This window comes from Rhipicephalus sanguineus, chromosome 6 (genome assembly GCF_013339695.2).
Source record: "Rhipicephalus sanguineus isolate Rsan-2018 chromosome 6, BIME_Rsan_1.4, whole genome shotgun sequence".
NCBI classification, from domain to species: domain Eukaryota; kingdom Metazoa; phylum Arthropoda; class Arachnida; order Ixodida; family Ixodidae; genus Rhipicephalus; species Rhipicephalus sanguineus.
In genome coordinates, this window is record NC_051181.1 from 173,669,698 (window position 1) to 173,692,110 (window position 22,413).

Genomic DNA, 22,413 nt, shown 5'->3' on the forward strand with positions numbered 1-22,413 from the left:
CCGCCGCAGGTTGTATCGGTTTGCGTCAATGCATTGTTGCTGTTTAATGCGATGCCGTGCCAACTGCCGTGCTTCTTCGGCTCTCTGGGTGAACTGGCTGATATCAGGCTTTTGCTCTGCATTGTCACTCACAGGGAGCATTGCATCTAAGGGTGTGGTAACTGTTCGACCGTACACCAGCTGAAATGGCATCACCTTAGTAGTCTCCTGCAATGCAGTATTGTAAGCAAATGTGGCATACGGTAGTATCTTATCCCACGTACGGTGCTCCAAGTCGGCGTAAATGGACAACATATCGGTAAGCGTTCTGTTTAGCCGCTCGGTTAACCCATTTGTTTGAGGGTTGTTTTCCTGTGGCAAGTATGAGTAAGTCTCATGATAGACTGCATCAAATCGGCTGTGAATGCAGTTTCTCGGTCTGTGATAACAACCCTAGGGGCACCGTGTCATAGGACTATGTTTGTGACAAAGAATTCAGCTACTTCAATAGCTGTTCCCTGACCAGAGCGGCTGTCTCGGCATATTGGGTAAGATAATCTGTTGCCACTACAATCCATCGCTTGCCGAAGGATGATGTTGGAAATGGGCCAAGCAAGTCCATTCCTACTTGTTCAAACGGTGCTCCTGGGGGCTCTGTTGGTTGAAGGTGGCCTGCTGGTTTTAATGGGGGTGTTTTGCGTCTCTGCCCGTCTCGGCATGTTCTCACACAATGCTGTACAGTATCTAACAACTTTGGCCAGTAGTACTTTGCACGAATACGAGCGAGTGTTCTACTCACTCCGAGGTGTCCTGCTGATGGGTCGTCGTGACATGCTTCCCAAGATTTCGGATCGTAAGGCCGATGGGACGACGAGTAGGAATTTCTCTGTGCTGTGCTCAAAGTTCCTCTTGTATAGCACGTTGTTTTTCATCACATACGATGACAATCCCCGGGCGAAAACTCGTGGTACACGGTCGGTTTGTCCTTCTAGATGTCTGATGAGCGGAAGCAACTCATCATCAGATTGTTGATATCTAGCCATGGCCGACGAGGCGATGGATCTAAGAAATGGAAAGTCGTCTCCATCTTCCGCAGGTGCAGATTCGACCGGTGCATGTGATAGGCAATCCGCATCACTGTGCTTACGGCCAGACTTGTATATGACCGTTACGTCGTACTCTTGTAGTCTCAGACTCCACCTAGCAAGTTGCCCAGAAGGATCCTTGAGGCTTGCCAGCCAGCACAACGAGTGATGGTCACTCACTGCTCGGAACGGTCTACCATATAAGTATGGTCGGAATTTTCCTATGGCCCATATTACCGCGAGACATTCCTTTTCCGTTGCCGAGTAGTTGGTTTCAGCCCTCGAAAGAGTGCGGCTGGCGTATGCGATTACCCGTTCCTCTCCATTTTGCCACTGAATGAGGACGGCACCGAGCCCCAAACTGCTTGCGTCCGTGTGAATGTCTGTTTCCGATTCGTCATCGAAGTGTGCAAGAACCGGGTGGTTTTGAAGTCGTCGTCGTAGCTCATTGAATGCATATTCTTGTTCGCTTGTCCAGACGAACGGCACGTTTTCCTTTGTCAGTTGCGTCAGTGGCTCGGCAATCTTCGAAAAATTTTTGACAAAACGTCTGTAATAGGCGCAAAGTCCTAAAAATCGTCTGACGGCCTTTATGTCCGTCGGCGGAGGAAATTTTTCTACGGCTGCAGTCTTCTCAGGGTCAGGGCGGATGCCTTCGGAGCTAACTACATGGCCGAGGGAAAGCAGTTCATGAAAGCCGAAATGACACTTTTGTGGCTTTATCGTCAGCCCTGCTGAACTAATAGCTTTGAGCACAGTCCGTAGCCGTTCCACATGCTGTGAAGGTGATTGAAAAAATCACGACATCATTGAGATAAACAAGGCAGGGCTGCCATTTTAACCCAGATAGCACAGTGTCCATCATTCGCTGAAACATGACAGGTGCGGAGCAGAGGCCGAACGGAAGTACCTTAAACTCATACAGTCCATCTGGGGTGACGAATGCTGTTTTTTTCCGATCTCTTTCGTCCACCTCTATCTACCAGTATCCACTCGTGAGGTCCAGAGAGGAGAAGAATTTCGCATCTCGTACTCTGTCAAGGGTGTCATCGATCCTTGGAAGCGGATAGACGTCCCGCTTTGTGACGGCGTTCAACTTCTGGTAGTCTACGCAAAAGCGTAAAGTGTGGTTCTTCTTCTTTACTAGCACCACAGGCAAAGCCCATGGGCTGGCCGACGGTTGAATTACATTGTCTCTAAGCATTTCTTCAACCTGGTTTCTCATTACCTCTCTCTCTCTTGGTGATGCTTGGTAGGGATGCTGGCAAATAGGCCTCACAGATTCCTGGATTATGATGCGGTGTTTGGCGATCGATGTTCTCTGGACTTTCGATGACGTTGAGAAACACGAGGCAAATTCTCGTACAAGGTTCTCGATTTGCTGCTTCTGGTTCGATGATAGTGCTGTCTCGATGTGGATGGATGCGAGTATGGAGTCTATGCTGTCAGAGTTGAGTGGTGCAGCCTCAGAAGAACCGAAATCCGTACTCTGAATGTAATCGTTCAGGCAACCAATGACAGTTCCCTTCGCAAGATGTTGCACTTCATTTCCAAAATTAGTCAGAAAGACATTTGCGCACCCATCACGCAGCCAGACAATACCTCTTGCCACACAGATCCCTTTTTCGAGCAAGAGCGCGGTGTTGCTCTCTGCCCTTCCTTCATGGTCGCTGAATACGTTGTTTCTGACCGCGACAGCGATGCTGGATCTCGGAGGTACCGTTAAGTCATCGTCTACAATCTGGAGCGCATCGAATCATTCTTCACACTCAAATGTCGCGATGGCATGCTTCGTTGAGGAGGACACACATGTTTCCTGCAAGTTTATCACTGCACCGTTCGCCTGCAAGAAGTCCATTCCTATAATCACATCTCTTCAGCATTCTGACAGAACCATGAAACTGGTGACGTAAGTGAAGCCACGTATTCCGATTCTAGCTGTGCACCTGCCGGCCGGGTCGATAAGGTGTCCTCCTGCGGTTTGTACTTGTGGCCCTGTCCATGGAGTCAGCACTTTCTTCACTTTTCTAGCAAGTCCTCTACTCATGACTGAATGGTCTGCACCTGTGTCTACCAAAGCAGTAGTTTCGCAGCCATCTATAAGCACTAACAAATCGGAAGCGATGTTACTGTTTCCGCTCGTATTCTCGGGTCCGTCGTCATATTTCGGAATCAGCACTGGAGGTTCTGTTCTTGCGTCGGCAGCGGCCTCACCTCCACAGGTCACCGATTCTAGTTTTCCCGAAACGGGCTTTGGGAACGTCGCGTTGGAGAGTTGGAGGATGGACGTGGGCTCGGCGATCGATACCTCAGTGGCGCTGTTGACCGTGGTTGATGCTGTTGTGAGGAGTAAGGACCTTGGCGCGTTGACAGGTACTCCTCGATTTCAAACGGGCGTTCTCCGTTCCTTGGGCAAGGAGCGTTTACGGGAAATCCTCGAAGCCCCGCTCGGCGGTATTCGCACATCTGGTAAAGATGGCCAGCTTCGCCGCAGTGATAGCAAAGTGGGATTCGATCAGGAGTGCGCCATATGTCAGCCTTCCGGAATCTTGTCTCAGGCACGGGTGCCGTGAACCGAGGTTTGGGCAAGTGGGTGTTTGCCTGGACGAAAGTACGTACAAGGGTTCCTCTGACTGCCTCAGCGTACGAGATTACTGGCTGCACTGGTAACGACGCCTGAGGCTGTGCTTGTGGCTGCTGTTCACGGACTGCTTGTCTTACTTCCTCGCGAACCACTTCCGCCAAAGACGCGACCGTTGCCGAGCTGCTGTTGAGCTGTTGCCTCTGGAGCTCTTCTCAAACCACAGATCGAACGAGCTCTCATAACACGTCGATGCTATTCCCGAAGACTGCTGACACTGCTTTTACAGATGCGACGTTCACATCTCGGTTGTATTGCCTAGCTCGCTGTTGGAGAGTCCTTGCCACTGCTGTCACCTCGGAGCGGAATTCGGCGACGGTTCTCGGAGGGCTTCGTACCAAACCAGCAAAAATCTCCTGCTTCACACCGCGCATCATATGCCGAAGCTTCTTGTCCTCGCTCATACTCGGATCAGCACGGCGAAACAAGCGGGACATGTCTTCGACATACATTGCCATGCTCTCGTTGTTTCACTGATTCCTTGCTCGCAATGCAGCTTCAGCTCTTTCCCTGCGGTCTGTGCGCGGGTATGTAGCCAGTAGCTCTCGATGGAAGTTGTCCCATGACTGAAGGGCACCTTCATGGTTTTCGAACCACGTTCGTGCGCTGTCCTGCAACATGAAATAAACGCGGCTGAGCTTTCGCCCTTCAGTCCATCCATTGCAGTCAGCGACGCGCTCAAAACCCTCCAGCCAGTCCTCGGCGTCTTCATGGGGGTCGCCATGAAAGGCTCGGGCGTCCGCGGCTGGTCAACAACGACGTGTGTTGCGGCGAACTGGGATGTCATTTCGGTACTGTCACCGGAGACAGCTGGAGCTACTCTAGGCTCTGGTGGCAGGGGAAATTCGGGCGGCTCACCACGTTGACGACGGCTGGTGCGCTGGTGGACAGGCGTGAGCTCGGTGGGTTCGAGTTGTCGTGGTTCCGGACTGCTTCCTCTAACTTGAACAGGGCTTGAGATCATTACCCCGCACCTCCACCAGAATTTTAATGCACAATTCAGGCAGTATGCGAATAACTATTTATTGAGGGGCTAACTTGTGCCCGAAAAGTAAAATGAAAGATGCTCACAACGTTTTTCGCCGGAGACCTAAAAAAAGAATCAATCTCCGAGAAGTCCTCGAGCGGCGCATCACTTCTTCTTCATCGCATCACGCGCTGTGAAGTCGCGCGCCATCACGGCCTTTTCTTGTTATAGCATTGGGCCGCTGTTCTCTTGGAGGGCACACGAACCTGCGCGCTTAGTTTGAACATGTCTGTCTTGCATCAATATGTTATTTAGGGGACATGCTAGTGGGACAGCCATTTAGCTCCTTCTTGCAAACACTCTCTGCTAAGTGAGGGGCATTGTATGCTTGGTACAGTACATCACTACTGGTGGTGAAGACAAGTGCAGAGATAATGTACCACTGCACCAAGAAGTCCGGCAAAGTTTGACAGCACTTTCATTTTTTTTTTGGAGAGGATGAGTTTAGCTCCCATTTGTGTTTCACATTCTCTCAAAGTCTGAAGAGAAAGCCACCATGACGGCCCACTGCTGACTCAAAAGACGCGAGTTTGATGCTGACCGCATTTCGATGGAGGCCTTCGGTGCAGCCCAAGTGGTCCCTTCATTGCAGCACCTCTCTTCTCCCGTGGGATGCGCATAAATGGACCAAGCTTTGAAGAGAAAAACCACTGCCCTTGTAAATCGGATCTCTTCCCCAGAGCATTTTTTCAGGAGTGCTCTTAGTGGCATGCACTTGCCAAAAAAATAGGTCGTATTTTGAGCAATTACAATTTTCACGTTGTGCTGCATGTAGGACATGCATCCATATTTACTGTGCTTTTTTAGCGATAACCTAGAGGAAAGTGCAGTACAATCACCCTGCTCATTGCAGCTGGAATAACAGGCTCAAGTCCTCGTGGCATGTCGTCTGCACGCTGGGCATCTGCTTTCATCTTGTTGCTAACCTTTTTGCGACTGGCCTCCTGCTTTACGTCTCCAGCCATAACTACCCTGGGGGCTACGCACTTAAGAAGCTGCACGAAATCGAGGCAGGATTGCCAGGTAGGTGTCGTGCAATAGCATTATTGGTTTGTTAATTTGTGCAGTGAGATGGTTGCTAGTCTAGTTTCATGTGAGGTATGCACCATAGCAATTACATCACACCAGTGTTTTACATTCATCCCACGTGTGGTCTGTTATTAGTAGCTGCAAACAATTGCAACAGACAGAAGAATTGGAATAGTGAGCTGGAATAATTACTGAAGCTGTGTTGAGCTGGGGATGATTAGAATATGTTTTATCATAATTGCCTAGAAAGCAGTTGTGCATAGCATTGATTGTAAAACAGTTGCTCCCAAGAAGGCTGATGAGGACGGTGTGCACTGTGAAAACAATTTCCATTGTTTGCCTGTGGAAGGTCATTTGCACCGCAGTAAGCAACAGTGCATCAGCAGCTGATGCCTGTAAGGCAAACACCTGCTAATGCCGTGTTTTCTTAAAGGTTGCAGACATCCATGAAGGTTTCCTTGGAATTCTTAAAGCATTACTTTTTTTTTTAAGGCGTTTCTCAGTCTTGTGTTGACCCTCACTGTCCTTGGCACTGCACCAGAAAGCGCTTTTCTTGGTAGGAGCACACGCGATGACTTCTACCCATCTGTGCAGTTGTCATTCCAGAGGAGGAAGTGTCTGCAATAGGCATCAGTGAAAGAATGTGTTGGGTCACGTGATGCAAAGCTCAGTTCCCTGCAACATCATGACATGGTGTCGCCCTCTTGCAGCTGCTGTATTGTGGCCGTCTAAGTAGTCTTGGTCATGACCATACTGTAGCTGACGCCTCTGGCAAAGAATAGTGACACATTCTTCGCAATGATGAAACCAAAAAATTGCTATAAGTAGTTAATGGCTTGTTTAGTTCCTAGATTTAGCACCCGAGGTGCACACAGCAGTCATACATATACATAACTTAGTCCTCATCTACTTTGTCATCGTGTGTCCAATATAAACACTGGTAGTGCAGCTTTGTGATGTGAAATCCCACGAGTCAAATGAAGGAAACACTAATGCTCGCTTGCTACAGCCCCCCTTCTGAGAGCCCGATAGAGGAAGCAAACATGTGCTGCATTGTACTGCTTCATTATCAACTCACTTTTTTCAGTGATGTTCACAGCACATGAAGTCAGTGCGCTTTGCTTCTTTCTCATTTTCTTTAGTTTGTGTGCATGGTGCACATCATCAAAATGAGTTATCATTTTCTCAGGCTACAGCACGTCAACCGAGTGCCGTGTTGCTGCAACAGTTTCCCACAACAAAAGCTTCGCTTCACTCCTCTGTGCTTGTTTGTTTTAGTTGCCAATATCCACATCGATGTGTTTGCCGCTCAGACAGGGGTCTCCAGATTTGGAGAGCTGAATCCTCATTGGAGGTAAGGACAGTGTGCAGTTTCTTGTCTTATTTTAATGGGTATGATAGTGTTTAAGTGAAGCAGCTGCTTTTTAATAGTACATGGGGCATGGTGTACTTTGTTTTGAAGCAACACAACAAGCGAAATACAAAGTTGGCATCTGCCAGATTTGGGTGACAAAAGTTTGAGGAAACCTTTACATTCTCTTTGTTTCACCTAATTTTAAATTTTTCCTTTCAGTCAGCCTCTATGGGCCTAATTCCAATTGCAGTAGAAAAACAAGTAGCCTATGAGGTTATTGTTGACAATCCAGTTAGCCATTAATACAGTAGAACCCCGCTGTTACGTTCCTCACTGCCTGCTGCGTTTTCCCGGCTGTTACGTCGTTTTCCGCCGGTCCCGGCATAGCTCCCATAGGATACAATGTATTGGGAACCCCGCTGTTACGTTGTAACTGTCGGACCGTTCCCGTATGATACGTCGCGAAGTGCGCTCGGAGCCGACCGAGTGACTACCAAAGAGAGCCGCCATGGTGCATTTTCACGCAGCTTGGCCTCGTTTGACCGTAATATTAGCCGCATGAGAGGCGCAAGCAACAGAATCTTCCAATTGATGCAAACAAAAGCATGGCCTTCGAGATTCAAATTGCAAAGATGGCGTCTATGACGTAACTGCTCGCGAAAGCAAAGCCTTCGAGATTGGCATTTACTATTGACAAAAGCATAGCCTTTGAGATTTGTATTGCACAAACATGGCGTGTATGACGTAATTGCTTGTGAAAGCAAGGCCTTCGAGATTGGCATTCACTTCTGCCATCGCGTTGGCGTAGACTCATCATCATCGTTATTTGTCGGAGTGCGGGAGGAGTTCGAGCTGGTTGGAGCTCGCACGGTCGTGCGTGCGGTTCGCGGTCGGACTCGCCGCGCCGGTCGTAATTGCGTGTGCTTAGTTCTTTCATGCCTACAGCTGTTGGTGTTAAAAAAATCACATACGTTGATTACATTTCTGTGGATGAGGCCGTCCTAAGCTCCGCGTTTCTATCCATCGACTAGATCGCGGTTGAGCGCGCCAATTTTCGTGCTGCTCGTAAGAATTGAAATAAAATTCTGTACCACTAAATATTTTGCCGCTTTTCCTGTTTTTCGGCTCTTACGTTTCCCGTCTCTTACGTTTATTTCCTACGGTCCCTTCAAAAACGTATCAGCGGGGTTCTACTGTAATCTCTTGTGTGCAGCACCTAAAACGGACCACGATAAGCCATGGCACCATTACTTTTACAGCCATGCCCAGTGCGTTGCATTGCTTTTTATGTGTTCAACTTTGTTGGCTTATACATCAGCAAGCATAAGAAAAGCCAGGCATGAAGCACTGAATTCTTCGAAGGTTTAGACATTGACTTAGTGGCAAAACTGTGGCAAAACGGGGACGCGCGAAAGGGATCGGTAAACTAGCCATCGTGCATCATGAACCCTGCAACATGTCAGCACGCTCTCTGTATGTGCTTCCTAAGCGTGTTCTGGTAGTGAACTTGTCGAAAGGCTCATTTCTTTGTTAGACACAACCAATGAAACCAGCAACAGCAGCACTTGTGTGTGTTGTTCTTCGCCTTTTAGCCCTGTGGTGCACCGTGACACTGAAGTATGAACAGTACCAACTCGCTCAAGTTGCCATCTTATTGTTCTTCATTTCAGTTTTTAGATGTCTTGTGGGTTATTACATAATGGTTGGGTATGCAAAACATAATACAGAAAGTTGGCCATGATGTTATTTTACAGAAATCTTGTTAATTTTTCCATGAAGGCAGATGAGGTGGTGATAGCAGTGATGTAGTCGGAAAGGTCGTTCCAGTGTTTACCTGTGCAATAGAAAAATTATATGCGAAGGCGACAGTATGTGCACTTAAGCAAGCAACATTTACTGGATGACACGTGCACAGCAAAGCGTGAAAGTGGTAGAATGTAAAATGCATGGTGAAGCAAACTGGTGTAGAACTTACGAAATAATGATAAGCTCGTGATATGACGATGATGTGCTAGCTTGTCCAAGCCAGAATCTACTTTTATTGATGAAACACTAACATTATATGGTGGCGAGTATTCCACACTCGTCGTGACTAAAGTCCCTCTATCTTTCAAAAGTAGCGAAAGGTCTTGATCCAGCCGCCGCGCCCTGCGATAGGTTGGTTGGCGACACGTGACCTTTTCGCCTTCGCGCCCCGCCTAAAGGGTCCAGCGGCGGCAGCGCTGTGCCGGCGATAGGTACGGATCACTGTGTTTTCAAGCGTGGAGTGGGGCGATTTTAGCACGTAGAGAGTACTTCACGCGCCTCTGTCGTATTGTTGTTGCAAACTAGAAGCGTATATGTACCTGAAGTTGAGTGGACGCAGGAATTCCGCGTTTGAATTTAATGTTTGGAGCGTGACGTGCTAGTATGTCGGGTCTCTATGCCTTCGGTTTCCTCCCCGCGCGGAGGACAGAAAAAAGCTTTTCTTTTTTTTTCGTTCCTCGTGGTGACAAAAATATATGCTGAAGGAAGGCCCAACAAAATCAGTCGCAAGAAATTTGTGCCCACATAAAACACCCGGATATGCGAAGTAAGTGATTTTGTAATGGTTATAACTTCAAGCAGCCTTTCGCGTGGCCGGCGTGCTTTTGTTCGTGCATATGCATGAGCATTATCTCAGCAACGCTATTATTGCTTCGGCATTCTTTATGCCGTAGATTTTTGCGCAGTAGTCAATGGAGAGTCACACCACGTATCTCTAACACTAAATTGCTCGGAATCCAATAAAGCTGCTCTTGTTTTTCTCACTGAGGTGGCTTCAACACTACAAGCTCACAGGCAAATGAGCATTTGGGATTAGCTTTTTGCCACACCTTGCCGTGTTTTGCCGTGCTTTTGACATAATCGAATAAATAATATTGCAAGACGCTGGGAGGAAAAGACTGAAACCATATATGCCGCACCAAACATCTTTGCTGATTGGCCAAGGCAGAAAGAACGGAAGCCACCCTGCAAGCGAATGAGGGGGGATCAGTGCTCACAAAAAAAAACTACAAAAAAAAATTTGTTATGAATTCATGCAATAAGACCCAATTTTTCAATAAGTACTCTTTTGCTCTCTTGCATCTCTACAAAAAGCCACCTAACACAGCTTTTCTGGTTGTAGTCTGGTTTTAGGGCCTGTACGTGTATACATACCCCAAATTTATTTGAAATGGCATTGGGTAACATTGCAACGTACCTTTATATCTGCGGGACACGGAGGCAGCGGTGGTAGTAAACGGGGGACGGCTTTGGATAAATGCACGTTATTAAAAACAGTTAAACATTAAAATGGGCGAGGCACTAGTGGGCATGCTATATTTCCTAGATCTTGAAAGGTACTCAAGTTGCTGATACTAGTTGCTCATACTGCTGATAGTTGCTGAGGTACTCAGTTGCACTGCATTTGAGGAATATCAGCCCTTCTCCTAAGGGAGGAATGCATGAGGAATATCCCCTCTTCTCCTAAGTAAACCTCTTAGAGTATAAAGAAAATAAGCTTAGTTAAAAATACCGTGTAACCTTGGGAAGACTTCCGAACACAGACAAACACAGTCAAACCAATAATAGCGCGTATTTTGCTCTACGCAATACAAGAGCGCTAGGTGCCCGATGAAGTTTCCGAAAGTACCAGTAGGCTGACTACCTGCCTATTTTATTCGAGCTAGAAAACAAGCACTTTTAACTCACCCAAACACCATCTGTTCTTCAAGTTACGCTGAATGTCAAAATATGCAAAGAAAAAAAATAAATGCCCTGCATGACTGCTGCTGTGGAAAACCCGCTCGGAACCTGCTTCGGAAACGCACGCGTTTTATTTCATTATTTAACGTGCTTCGTGCTCGTTAAAGTTATTGTCCCTGTAGTTTGATAACTGATGAGCATCTTAAGCCACAAATATTAATAATTTAGCGGTTCAAGCGAGCACCGAGTTCGGTTTCAGGCGCCCGCAATATGCACGGGAGCGAGCGGCGTGTCGTCTGCTATCGTTGCTCCTTGGACCCCTCGAGAGGGCGCGTGTGTAGTTGTCGCTACCTTTATAAATATAGGGACCTTAGTCGTGACTGCTAGTGGCACTAGCTAACACTCCCAGGAATACACATGCAGAAATGCCCAATAAGTGGAAGGGGGAACAACTTCTGCGTGCTGCAGCTCAACTGGTACAGCATCGGACGCATTACTTAAAGGTCCCTATTGGTCCCTATCGGCGGCAAGTTGTTTTTTCGCCCACTTTAATCCCTTTCCATTTATTTTGTAATCACTACACTACTGATAAAAACTTTAAATAATGTCTCTTGTGCTTTCCTTGGCTTCATTGTCTGTTGACTTCATTAGGTTGTGTGTAACAAAGAAACGAGCTCTTTATCCATTCCCCTTCTTTCGTTCCTGATATCATATGAGTGTGCCGAATGAAAGTACCTTATGGCGTGATTCTGTGCCTCTCGTGGCTCTTGATAAACTACTTCAGCTATGCTGGACCTGCTTCCCGCCTTTCTCTTGTGTACTAGTATTATATAATCCTGTTCATCCTGTAAACCACTGCTTGATAGTTTGCGTATATCCCATTCCTCAGTTCTTGCGTTGTTTCCCACTGAAAGAACCAGTGACCTTGGTCGGATCCTTGTGCCACTTAACACTTTCATGACCGCGGAAAAATCGGTTGTTTTTAGCTAGTCTAGGAAATATTTTTTCCCTGCCAAAGAATTATAATTGATGCTAAAGTGTAGGGTATCAAATGATAGAGGAAGAATTGTTCTTTCTAACAGTATTAATTTCAAACAACGGTTTTATTTCTAATAAAATAAAAAAATTATCAAACAAAGAAAAATGCATCAAAAAGAAAGAAAGATTCATAAAAACATGAATGCTACTCTGCAAAGGTTAAACATTAAAAAAAATCGAAATATACGTTTTGAACGCAAAGCCCTCGTAGAATAATAGTGGAAATATAAGCTCTGTAAGTACAAAGATTATTTACATAAATACAAGAATATAGGCACTAGTGCCTATCATGCCACCGCGCAATGCAGGTTCTCGACGCGGTGAAACAAAGGCTGCTGCGCATGTTTCGGGAAAAAAATTTTTTTTTTCTGTTCAGCTTTCTAGCATAGTTTCCAGTTCTGGTATTTTTCAATTTTCCTGTGTATTTGTTGAAATGAACAGTGTAGCCTGTTCCAAATCTGCAAAAATCCATAATTGTACTCTCATTTGACCTCTTTCTCGCTCATATGCTGCCGAATACCATACCGACCTTCACATTTCACCATTTTCTCATTCGCTGAAAGGTTCCGACGGGGTTAAAAGATAGTGTAGAAAAATCGTTCATGTGTTGCAATACAGAAGACACGTGGTGAAGATTCTCGTGGGATGCGACGGTCGTCTTCTTCAGATCAGAGACACTCAAGAAGCCTTGAACCATTTCCGTGGCATCACTGACAGTAGACGAAGGCCTGGAAATACGTGTCGTCGACCCCAACACCAATGCAAGCGCGGGAGTTCAACGATTACCATGTACACATGGAGTGAGACGAACTTGCTCATCTTCTCTTCAGTAACCTCCCTCCATGGATCCGTCCCTCTCACTGTATGTTGGCTTTTCAAAAGTACGCATCCGCGCATACTTATCTGTGTGGTTGCATGTCTCTCTGACGACTTCAGCGGTAAAAAACAACATGAAGACGCCGCCGCGCAGCACACCGGAGCGTTGGGTCAAAGTCCGTTCCGCGCCGTCTTCGCGAAGAGAACTGCGCTCTTTCTGCAGCCGGCGCCAAATGCTCCCGCCCGAATGAAGTTAACACCTTGCAGATAAGAGCTGTTATGTTTAGAACACACCGGATACGTTTACATCGACGCGCGGCAGCGATAAAACCATAGAGTTTCCTAATATGACCTAGAGGGAACTCTGGCGCTGCGATCGTTCAGCCACCATGGGAATGATGGGTAGTACACGGATTTGCCTAGTCTTCGTGCTTGTGGGCTTCGAACGCACTTGTGGCTTTGTTTATTGCTATGTTTTGGTTTTCTTTCGGATAAAAGAATGGATCGTTGTGAACTTCGTGACCAGATTTGAATCGGTGAGCCTAAAGAAGTTAAAGTGGTGAAGTGAAACTGCTGATTTTTGCTGAACTTCGTTTTGCGACAAAGCGGATGCAGGCGACGCGGAGCCAAACAGAGCCGAAAGAACGAAGTTTAGACAAATCCGTGTACTACCCATGATTCCCATGCTGGCTGAAGCGCGATGCATTGCAGCTCCCATAGACACTAGCGCCAGAGTTCCCTCTAGTATGTATTGTTGGAAACTCTATGGATAAAACGACCCGAGGAGAAGACGAAACTTACCGGCGGATAGCTGCTGATGTTCCGGGGAGGTTTGACGCACTTTCGCCGTCCGTACGACTTCGCCTGGCGAATCGAAGTCGTCTTTCGTGTCTGTGCTGCTACCATCATCCAGAGATTTTTGCTCATATTAATCGGAATCCGTCGAAATTCGCCGTTTCTGTGGAGCACCCGCGAGCGGCGTCGACGCGAAGTCTGAAACAACGAGCGCTCACCTACCCGACTGCGAACGAGCTTTAAAAATCTCCCTGCGGTGGAAAAAACAAACTCACAAACAAAACTGATAAAAAATCATGTTATTTTATGCTTTGTATTGCTTTAGCTGTCCAGAACCGCTCAGAGAGTGCCAAAACTTGATCTTGAAGTAATCGATAACATACTATCGGTGGGAATAGGCACGGTCACGAAAGTGTTAATGCTTGCAGGAATGAGCGTGAACTATCAGCCAAAATGGTATTCACCCCTGCTCATACTTTTGATTTTAAACCTTTGCGGTCCAAAACTTTTCCGGCTCTACTGGTCCGAAACTATTTTGCCAGTTTCTGGCGCCGCGAAGAAAAACTCTCAGAATACTTATTTTTGCTCCTGCATTCTGCAGGCAACTCCTTTAGCGATATTTGGGCAGCGTATCATACCGCTCAAAACATTCTCCTAGGTGCAGGCCAGGGTTGTTACTGTTCCCCTGTGTGTCAACAGAAGTGTTGTCTCCACCGCCGTCGTTGTCGTCTTCCTCACTCACTTCTGTCGAATCACTCTCATCACTATCTGGTGGAGGCACGTAATTCTCTTCCTCAATAAAGTCATCCTCGCTTTTGCTAAAAGCAGCACCGTAAAATGCACACGGTGAAAACTTGGCCATGCTTCTCAGCGAACCGCACGCGAGTGGGTACGCTCTGGGCTCCGTGCTGAACTTAGTGCTGCACCCTAGTGTAAAAAAAAGTAAACCTCAACAAACAAAGCTCGCTTGTTCCTCAAGAGATGGCACTTCATGTATACAAAAAATGCACGCAACTCACAGTGAGAAAACAGCGAAATTTAAACCACAGACACCCTTGTCGGGCGGTGCCCGAAAGCAGACCGCTACAACTGTGTTGCGTTGTCGGGCCCTGCCCGACAACGGACCGCAAAGGGTTAAGGTAATTTTGCTAAATAGTATAGCCTGGGCAAACAGGGGCTGTTGTATTGGAACAGGTGGCAGAGAGTGTGCAGAGTTTTTGTTGTTGTTTTGCAACAAGCGTGTTCTCCCGCAAACACTTATTCTGTTGAAGGCGTGAGACAACAAGCTGGTTCAGGCAGAAACCCGGCAAGCACGAACCACACGCACGTCAACGTCTTCGTTCACGCTGGCACAGAGCTGATGCCGATGTGCTTCGGTACAATTACTCTCCGCGCAAAAAGGAGCCATCCTGGCGACCTAAGGAGATGACACGACAGGAGGGTCGTAGCACGGCTTTAGCCATGATACGTGAACTGTTTCACGCCCTCTGCAGCGGTGGTTGGATGGTGGGTCGATCGGCTCGATGTCATGGTTGACGGGAGATGTTTGTTGCACCACACGGTATGGGCCGTGGTCGATGAAAGCTTTGTAGAAAGTCCGGGAGTGTTGGATGGGACCCAGAGCCAAACCCGCAATCCCAGCGTATAGTGGGTACTAGATGCAGAGGCGTCATGGCGAGTTTTTTTGGCGCCATTGGTCTTGCGCGGTGAGCGAGCGAGCTGATGACACTCTTCGGCATAAGCAGCTGCTTCGGAAACATCGGGTCGGTAGGGGAGAATGGTATCCATGGAGCCCGAGGGTTCCCGCCTGTATAGAAGGAAGAACGGAGAGAAGCTGGTGGTAGTTTGCGGCGCAGAGTTGTAGGCGTACGTGACGAAAGGGAGCACGCGGTCCCAATTAGTGTGATCGTCAGAGGCGTACATCGCGAGCATATCTCCAAGGGTACGATTAAAGCGTTCCGTCATGCCATTTGTTTGAGGATGGTATGCCGAGGTTGTGCGGTGGACAATGCGAAATTCCTTTTGCAGTGCGTCTATGGCGTTCGAGAGAAACACGCGGCCACGGTTGCTTAGTAATTCACGAGGGGCACCATGTCTCAAAATGAGGTGGTGAAGAAGAAAGCAGGCAACGTCTTTCGTGGTGGTAGCTGGCAGCGCAGATGTTTCCGCGTAGCGTGTGAGATGATCTACGGCGACAATGATCCACCGGTTGCTTTGAGGAGTGTTTGGAAGAGGACCGTAAAGATCAATTCCGACGCGGTCGAACGGTCTTGCCGGGCAGGGTAAGGGTTGCAGAGGGCCAGCTGTACTGTGAGGAGGCGTCTTGCGGCATTGACACGCGGCACATGACCGAAATACTGGCGAACGTTTCGATACATTCCGCGCCAGTAATACCTTAGACGAAGGCGGGAGTATGTCTTGAAGACTCCAGCGTGGCCACACTGGGGGTCATCATGGAAGGCGGCGCATATGTCGGAGTGCAAATGACGGGGAATGACAAGCAGCCACCTACGACCAGCCGTCAGGTAATTTCGGTGATACAGCAAGCCCTCACGCACAGCAAAGTGTTTTGCTTGACGACGGAGGGAGCGTGAGGTGGATTCTGGTGAAGGGCGAGAGAGGACGTCGAGCAGGGAGGCGATCCAGGAATCCTTGCGCTGCTCGGCCGGCATGTCAGTGACGTTCAAAGATGATGAATCGCAGGTGTCAGTGGGTAAGCAGACAGGGTCAGGAGGTAGCGGAGAACAGGATAGGGCATCGGCGTCTGAATGTCTGCGTCCCGAGCGATAAACAACACGTATGTCGTATTCTTGAAGGCGTAAAGCCCAACGAGCAAGGCGGCCAGTAGGGTCTTTCATGGACGATAGCCAGCATAAGGCATGGTGGTCGGTGACAATATCAAACTGGCGTCCATAAAGATAAGTACGAAATTTCCCTATAGCCCAAATAATGGCCAAGCATTCTTTTCCTGTTACAGAATAGTTTGACTCGACCTTCGTTAGGGTACGGCTGGCATAAGCGACAACGTACTCGTCGCAGCCATCCTTGCGTTGAGCGAGAATGGCACTGAGACCGACACCGCTAGCATCCATGTGGATTTCAGTAGGCGCATTGGGATCGAAGTGCCGGAGTAGTGGTGGAGATGTGAGGAGATGACGCAACGTTGTAAATGAGTCGTCGCAACGGGAATTCCAGGCCGAGAGTTCAGCGCTGCCGGAAAGAAGCTGCGTCAAGGGAGCGATAATAGAGACGAAATTACGGATGAAACGGCGGAAATAGGAACACAAGCCAACGATGCTACGGAGCTCCTTTAGGGTCGTAGGCTTGGGGTACTCGGCAACGGCATGGAGTTTGGCAGGGTCTGGTAGAATTCCTTCTTTTGAGACGACGTGGCCTAGAATCGTAAGTTGGCGAGCGCCAAAATGGCATTTCTTCAAGTTTAATTGCGACCCGGCTGCTGTAAGGCACTGCATAACTTGCTCAAGGCGGGTGAGATGAGTCTCGAAATTAGGAGAAAAGACAACTATGTCGTCCAAGTAGCAAAGGCAGGTGCGCCACTTAAGTCCCGGGAGAATACTGTCCATCATCCTTTCAAAAGCTGTAGGCGCATTGCAAAGGCCAAAGGGCATTAGATTAAATTCATATAAGCCGTCAGGGGTCACAAACGCCGTCTTTGGACGGTCTGGTTCAGCCATCGGCACTTGCCAATATCCAGAGAACCAATCTAGCGAAGAGAAAAATTCTGCACCTTGAAGGCAATCCAGGGCGTCATCAATGCATGGCAGGGGATAGACATCCTTGCGTGTGATCTTGTTTAGTCGCCGATAATCTATGCAAAATCTTATTGAGTCGTCCTTTTTCTTCACCAAGATGACTGGAGAAGCCCAAGGACTGTGTGATTGCTGAATGACGCCACGTTGCAGCATGTCGTCGACGTGTTGAGTGATGACGTCGCGCTCAGCCTGGGAGACTCGGTAGGGACGCTGGCGCAGCGGAGCATAATGACCAGTGTCAATATGGTGAACAACAACTGACGTGCGTCCCAAGGAAGGTTGGCCGTGGTCGAAGGAGGCACGGAAACGGTCAAGGAGTTGAACGACCTGATTGCACTGATCTTGCGTAAGCGCGGTGTCCACGCTGCGCAACAGTACGCCTTTGTCAGGTAGTGAGGGTGCGGCGGCAGACGTGACGGCATTCACGGGCATTAGCGTCGTGTCGGAAGGGACATCGAAAGGGAAGATGGCATCGTAAGCGTCAAGACGGCCGATACATTCGCCTTGTTATAAAGTGGAAGGGCAAGGGAACGGATTGCACACGTAAACGGCACTGGAACCACCGGCAAACGTGAGGACGGCAAACGGGACGACAAGGTTCCGGCGACGAGTGCATTCTTTAGACGGCATAAAGAAGGCGGTCGAATCAGGAACAGAGGTACACGAAATGGACACCATGGCGACAGAGAAAGCAGAGATGATGACGTCAGCAGCGACAACCACCTTTTCGGGCGAGCAAGCGAGATCTACAGTTGTGGTACTGAACGGAGACAAGGCGAGTTGTGCACGAGCGCAGTCTACAACCGCATCATTAGCGGAAAGGAAGTCCCATCCAAGGATAACTTCATGAGACGCATGTGAAAGAACGACAAATTCGACTATGTAAAGCACGCCTTGAATCACAACATGAGCAGTGCATGTGGCCGAAGGTTTGACGTGCTGCAAACTCACTGTGTGTACGGAAATGTCAAACAGCAGAGTCGTCACTTTGTTCAGTTTGCGGCATAGCACTTCACTGATTACACAAACAGCGGCGCCTGTGTCGACAAGAGCGTTTGTGGCGAAACCGTCGACAAACACCGCAATCTCATTAGGGGGCGAAAGATGAGGCCTTGAAATTTTCGTTGGTGGCGCAGTTCTTGCCTCAGGAACTGCGACTGCTAGTTTTCCTCCTGGGCGTGGTTGGAACGGCGAAGCATGGGAGAAATAGACCGGAGGCGGGGCAAAGGAGATCGACGTGAGGTGAAGTCGGGTCAACATGAGCGGGAGTCAGGCGCATCAGGTGTAACATGAGGTTCTGGTTGCTGAGGGATGTAGCCGGAGGGCTGAGCATCACGAAAATAGAGTCCACGGCGGCGACTATAGCGAGCAACATGCCCCGGAATACCGCAGGCGAAGCAGACGGGCCGGTTATCCGGAGTACGCCAAGGGTTCACAGGGGTGCTTGGGGAGGCGAGAGGGGTACATTTACCGTGTGTACCGGAAGTGGCGGCCTGTAGTAGCAGGTGGTTGGGCTGAATGAAGAGAGCGTGGGTTGGGCACAAGCTCGGGTGACGGCTTCCGCATAAGTAAGAGGCGCAGCAACTTGTGCTGGCGGCACCGGCGAAGGGAGAGCCTCGGCAACTTGTGTCTGGATAGCACGACGAAGTGAGTGGTCCAGTGCAGTGGGGGGCTCGTTGATGGTGGCCACAAGGGAGAGCTGACGACAGGGTTGCTAATGGTGGCTACTTTTCGCCAAATTGGCGAATTCGAGAGGCCCGTGGCGACCTAAAATTATGAATGGCGACATGGCGAATTTTTGGCGATTTTCGGCTTAGGTCTCCACTGAGTTATGCATCCTAAGCTCAGTGTCTTCCCAACGAATGAGCGGCAATCTTTTCTGTATTTTTCTTGATTTTAGACCCACGAGTAGAATGTGCATATTACGCGTCTTTCGGTATGTCAGTCCTGTAACTCGTGTGTATCTCCTCAATTCATCTAGATGCAGGAGGTACTGGAACGTCCCCCAGCGACATTCCAGCAAAATGTAAGTCAGCGGACTGCCTTGCAAACCGTGAGAGGGCAGTGTCTGACTATAAGTTTATGACTTTAGGTGCTTTAAGCTTCTCTTAAAGTTTCGCTTCTGAAGGGGTTAAATGACGGGTTCGCCACGTGTTCCGACCATTTGTTCTGCCAAAGCTCCAACTGCTCTGAATAGCTTCGCGACTCATTCACTGTTGCACTACCCCCAATTCAGCTCGTAAAGACTGTTTTGTAATAGCTAAGATAGGCGGATACGCGGCTATTTGTGCAATAAAAAATATTTATTGAGGCCTTTTCCATTGTTCTCTGTGAGCGTGTGCAATGAAAATAATTGCTATATAACATTTTACAATGTCCACCTGTTCACATCGGATAACGCATCGGATTGACGCGTGTAGATATAAGTATGACTATAAGAAAGAGTCGGTGGCGTACGGTATCATATTAGTTCACACTGAAAAGGTGTAAGACTCACTAATGACCAGTTCCTGTAAGAATTCTGTCGTGTTACCTTCAATAAACCTTTTTATCCTTTTAATTCACATGCGGGTGAATTAAAAGCAAAGCTTACACGGTTTTTGCCCAAGGTTTACCACACTTTTACCTTTGAAACGAGCGGACAGGGATGGAAGGTTATCATGAGCGTTTTATTCATTCAACCTTGCGCCACCACGCACATCTTGCGTCTAGTCAGAGAAGCAGCACCATGCACTCCCATGGAGAAGCGGACGATATGACTGGCATTGACAAACGTCAATATAATTGAAGTGTCTTGGATGGTACTGTATTCTACGGGGCTATATGTGAGTGGAAATTTTCATTACTAGGTATGCCACGCATATCTATAACGGCGACTTTTTTGGCAAAATTTGTAAAAAAATGGCGACTTCTGGCGACTTTTTGCTCGTCGATTGGCGACATTTACTCGAAAGTCAGTGGCAACCCTGGCTGACGAGCAACTTCCCCACGGATGTATTGCTGAATTTGTGGCAGCAATGCGGTGTAGTCAGCACCAATACTCCTGGACCCCAGAGCTGAAAGGTCTGCTGTTTGTGTGTTAGCGCGACGTGTAGAAATTCTCTGCTTGCGCAGCTCATCAAAACTTTGGCAGAGCTGACTTACATCAGTTACGGTCTGTGGGTTTTTGGACACAAGCATATGAAATGCGTCATCGTCAATGCCTTTCATTATGTCGTATTCTGTCAGCCTCCGACATACTCGCATCCACCCGCCTGCAGAGGCCGATGACATCCTCAATGTAGCTCGTGAAGCTCTCACCAATTTGTTGAGATCGCCCCCGCAGGCTGTGTTCAGCGCGAAGTTTCCGCATAGCTGGACGACTGAAAAACGACGTCATGGTTTCTTTAAAAGCCGACCAAGTGGGGATATCTGCTTGGTGGTTGATGAACCATAGGTTGGCCAAATCAGTCAAGTAGAAGATGACGTGAGTCAGCTTCGCAGGATCATCCCACTTGTTAATCGCGCTGGCACGTTCGTAGTCTGCCAGCCAGTTCTCGACATCACGGTCTTCAGTGCCGCTGTAGACTGGAGTGTCGCGCAGACGAAATACACCAGAGCACATGACAGACGGGGGGGTGGAAGAGGCTTGCGAGGGATCGACGCGCTCGGTCATTCTGGAATCGGATGGTAGCGTACGGCTGTGGAGCTCCAGGGCGCGGAAGGGGACCACCCAGCGACTCCACCGAATGCAACAAGCGTGTTCTCCCACAAACACTTATTCTGTAGAAGGCGTGAGACAACCAAGCTGGTTCAGGCAGAAACCTGGCAAGCACGAACCACACGAACGTCGTCTTCGTTCACGCTGGCACATAGCTAACACCGATGTGCTCAGGTGCAGTTTATTTATTTTATGCATCAATACTGCAATCCCATGGAGCAATTTTAGCAGGGCAAAAGAACTACAATCGAGAGTGGTACAAACGGAATAAGTTGTGCAACATTTAACAGATATGGAAGCCAAATACAAGTCGGAAAACACTACAGCCATAGTTGCACAATATCTAAAGCTAAAAAAACGTTTTTAAAAACAAAATGCAAGGAAACCAGAAAACAGTTCTGTGAATCATTAGAGATAGATCACAAATATTTTGAGAGATAATTGTAGAATGTAATAAACTTGAGAACAATGTCAACATTAATTGCGAACAGTGGCAAAACAAGAAACTAAATCAGTGAGCTGTTAGAGACAAATGGCAAACATTACAAGAGATGGCTGTAGAACAACATCATTGATCAGTTTGTTCCAGTATTTCACTCTCCTTGGAAAAAAATTAAATTTTTAAAACAGTTATTGCACGATTGAAAAAGTACTACAGTGAAATTGTGGTGCTGCCTTGTGGCATAACCTGTTTGTTTCTATTTCTATATGCATCAAGATACAACAAGACAGAAAACCTTGTACCTGGTGGTCTGGAGATGCAGAGCTTCACGCACCTCATTTTGGAGGGCAAGTCTATGCACAGTAGCTCGGTGGTGCCTTACCGGGACACCCATGAGCTGCTGGCCACAGTGGAAGGCTACAGCCACGTGCGGCTCAACTACGCTGCCTTGCCGCTTGTGCATGTGCGGACTCGACCCCGAGTGCTCATTCTCAGGCGCAAGGTGCCGCCCACGCAAGTCATCCTCAATCTCCAGCGCAAGCAGTCAGCACGAGTGTGACGGCCACAGTGTTATGCTTGACATACGATAGTTGCCTCAGGTCTCTGCCAACCATTTTGGTTTGCTCAGTGCAACGTTACGAGATCCAGAAATGTGGGAAATGGTGCCAAGAATGGGGCAACAAAGGGCATATATTGATTTCTCTTTTCCCCTTTGTCGTCACATCACTGCATTTGCACAAATGGCATAAATCAGCAGCATTTTTTTTTCTTTGTTTACATTGTCTTCACTAATGCACTTTGTGCAACAGCTATGGCTTTTAGTTGTGTCTCTCCAAGTAACACAAGCTAACATTTTCACTATGTCCCCCAAAACATCACATTACATTGTTCGAGGAGAGATGCATGGAGAGCATCCATTAAGTACACTACTTTCTGTTTTGCTGTTCTTATGCATGTAAATCTGAACTTGACTTCTATCACACCAGCTGCAAGAAGAGTGAAGAAATGTACTTTGTGTTAGGAGTA

At 48.0% G+C, this 22,413-nt stretch overlaps 1 protein-coding gene across 1 annotated transcript in view; it reads left to right on the forward strand.

The window, feature by feature from the left end:
* Window positions 1–22,084, forward strand: part of LOC119397066 (probable Dol-P-Man:Man(7)GlcNAc(2)-PP-Dol alpha-1,6-mannosyltransferase) — a 67,438-nt gene extending 45,354 nt beyond the window's left edge. Inside the window, exons 8-10 of the mRNA XM_037664497.2 lie at window positions 5,586–5,755; window positions 7,040–7,115; window positions 21,664–22,084. Of these exons, the coding sequence (XP_037520425.1) occupies window positions 5,586–5,755; window positions 7,040–7,115; window positions 21,664–21,946 (529 nt within the window). The 3' untranslated portion in view covers window positions 21,947–22,084. The remainder of the gene's footprint in view (window positions 1–5,585; window positions 5,756–7,039; window positions 7,116–21,663) is intronic.
* The last annotated feature ends 329 nt before the right edge of the window (window positions 22,085–22,413 follow it).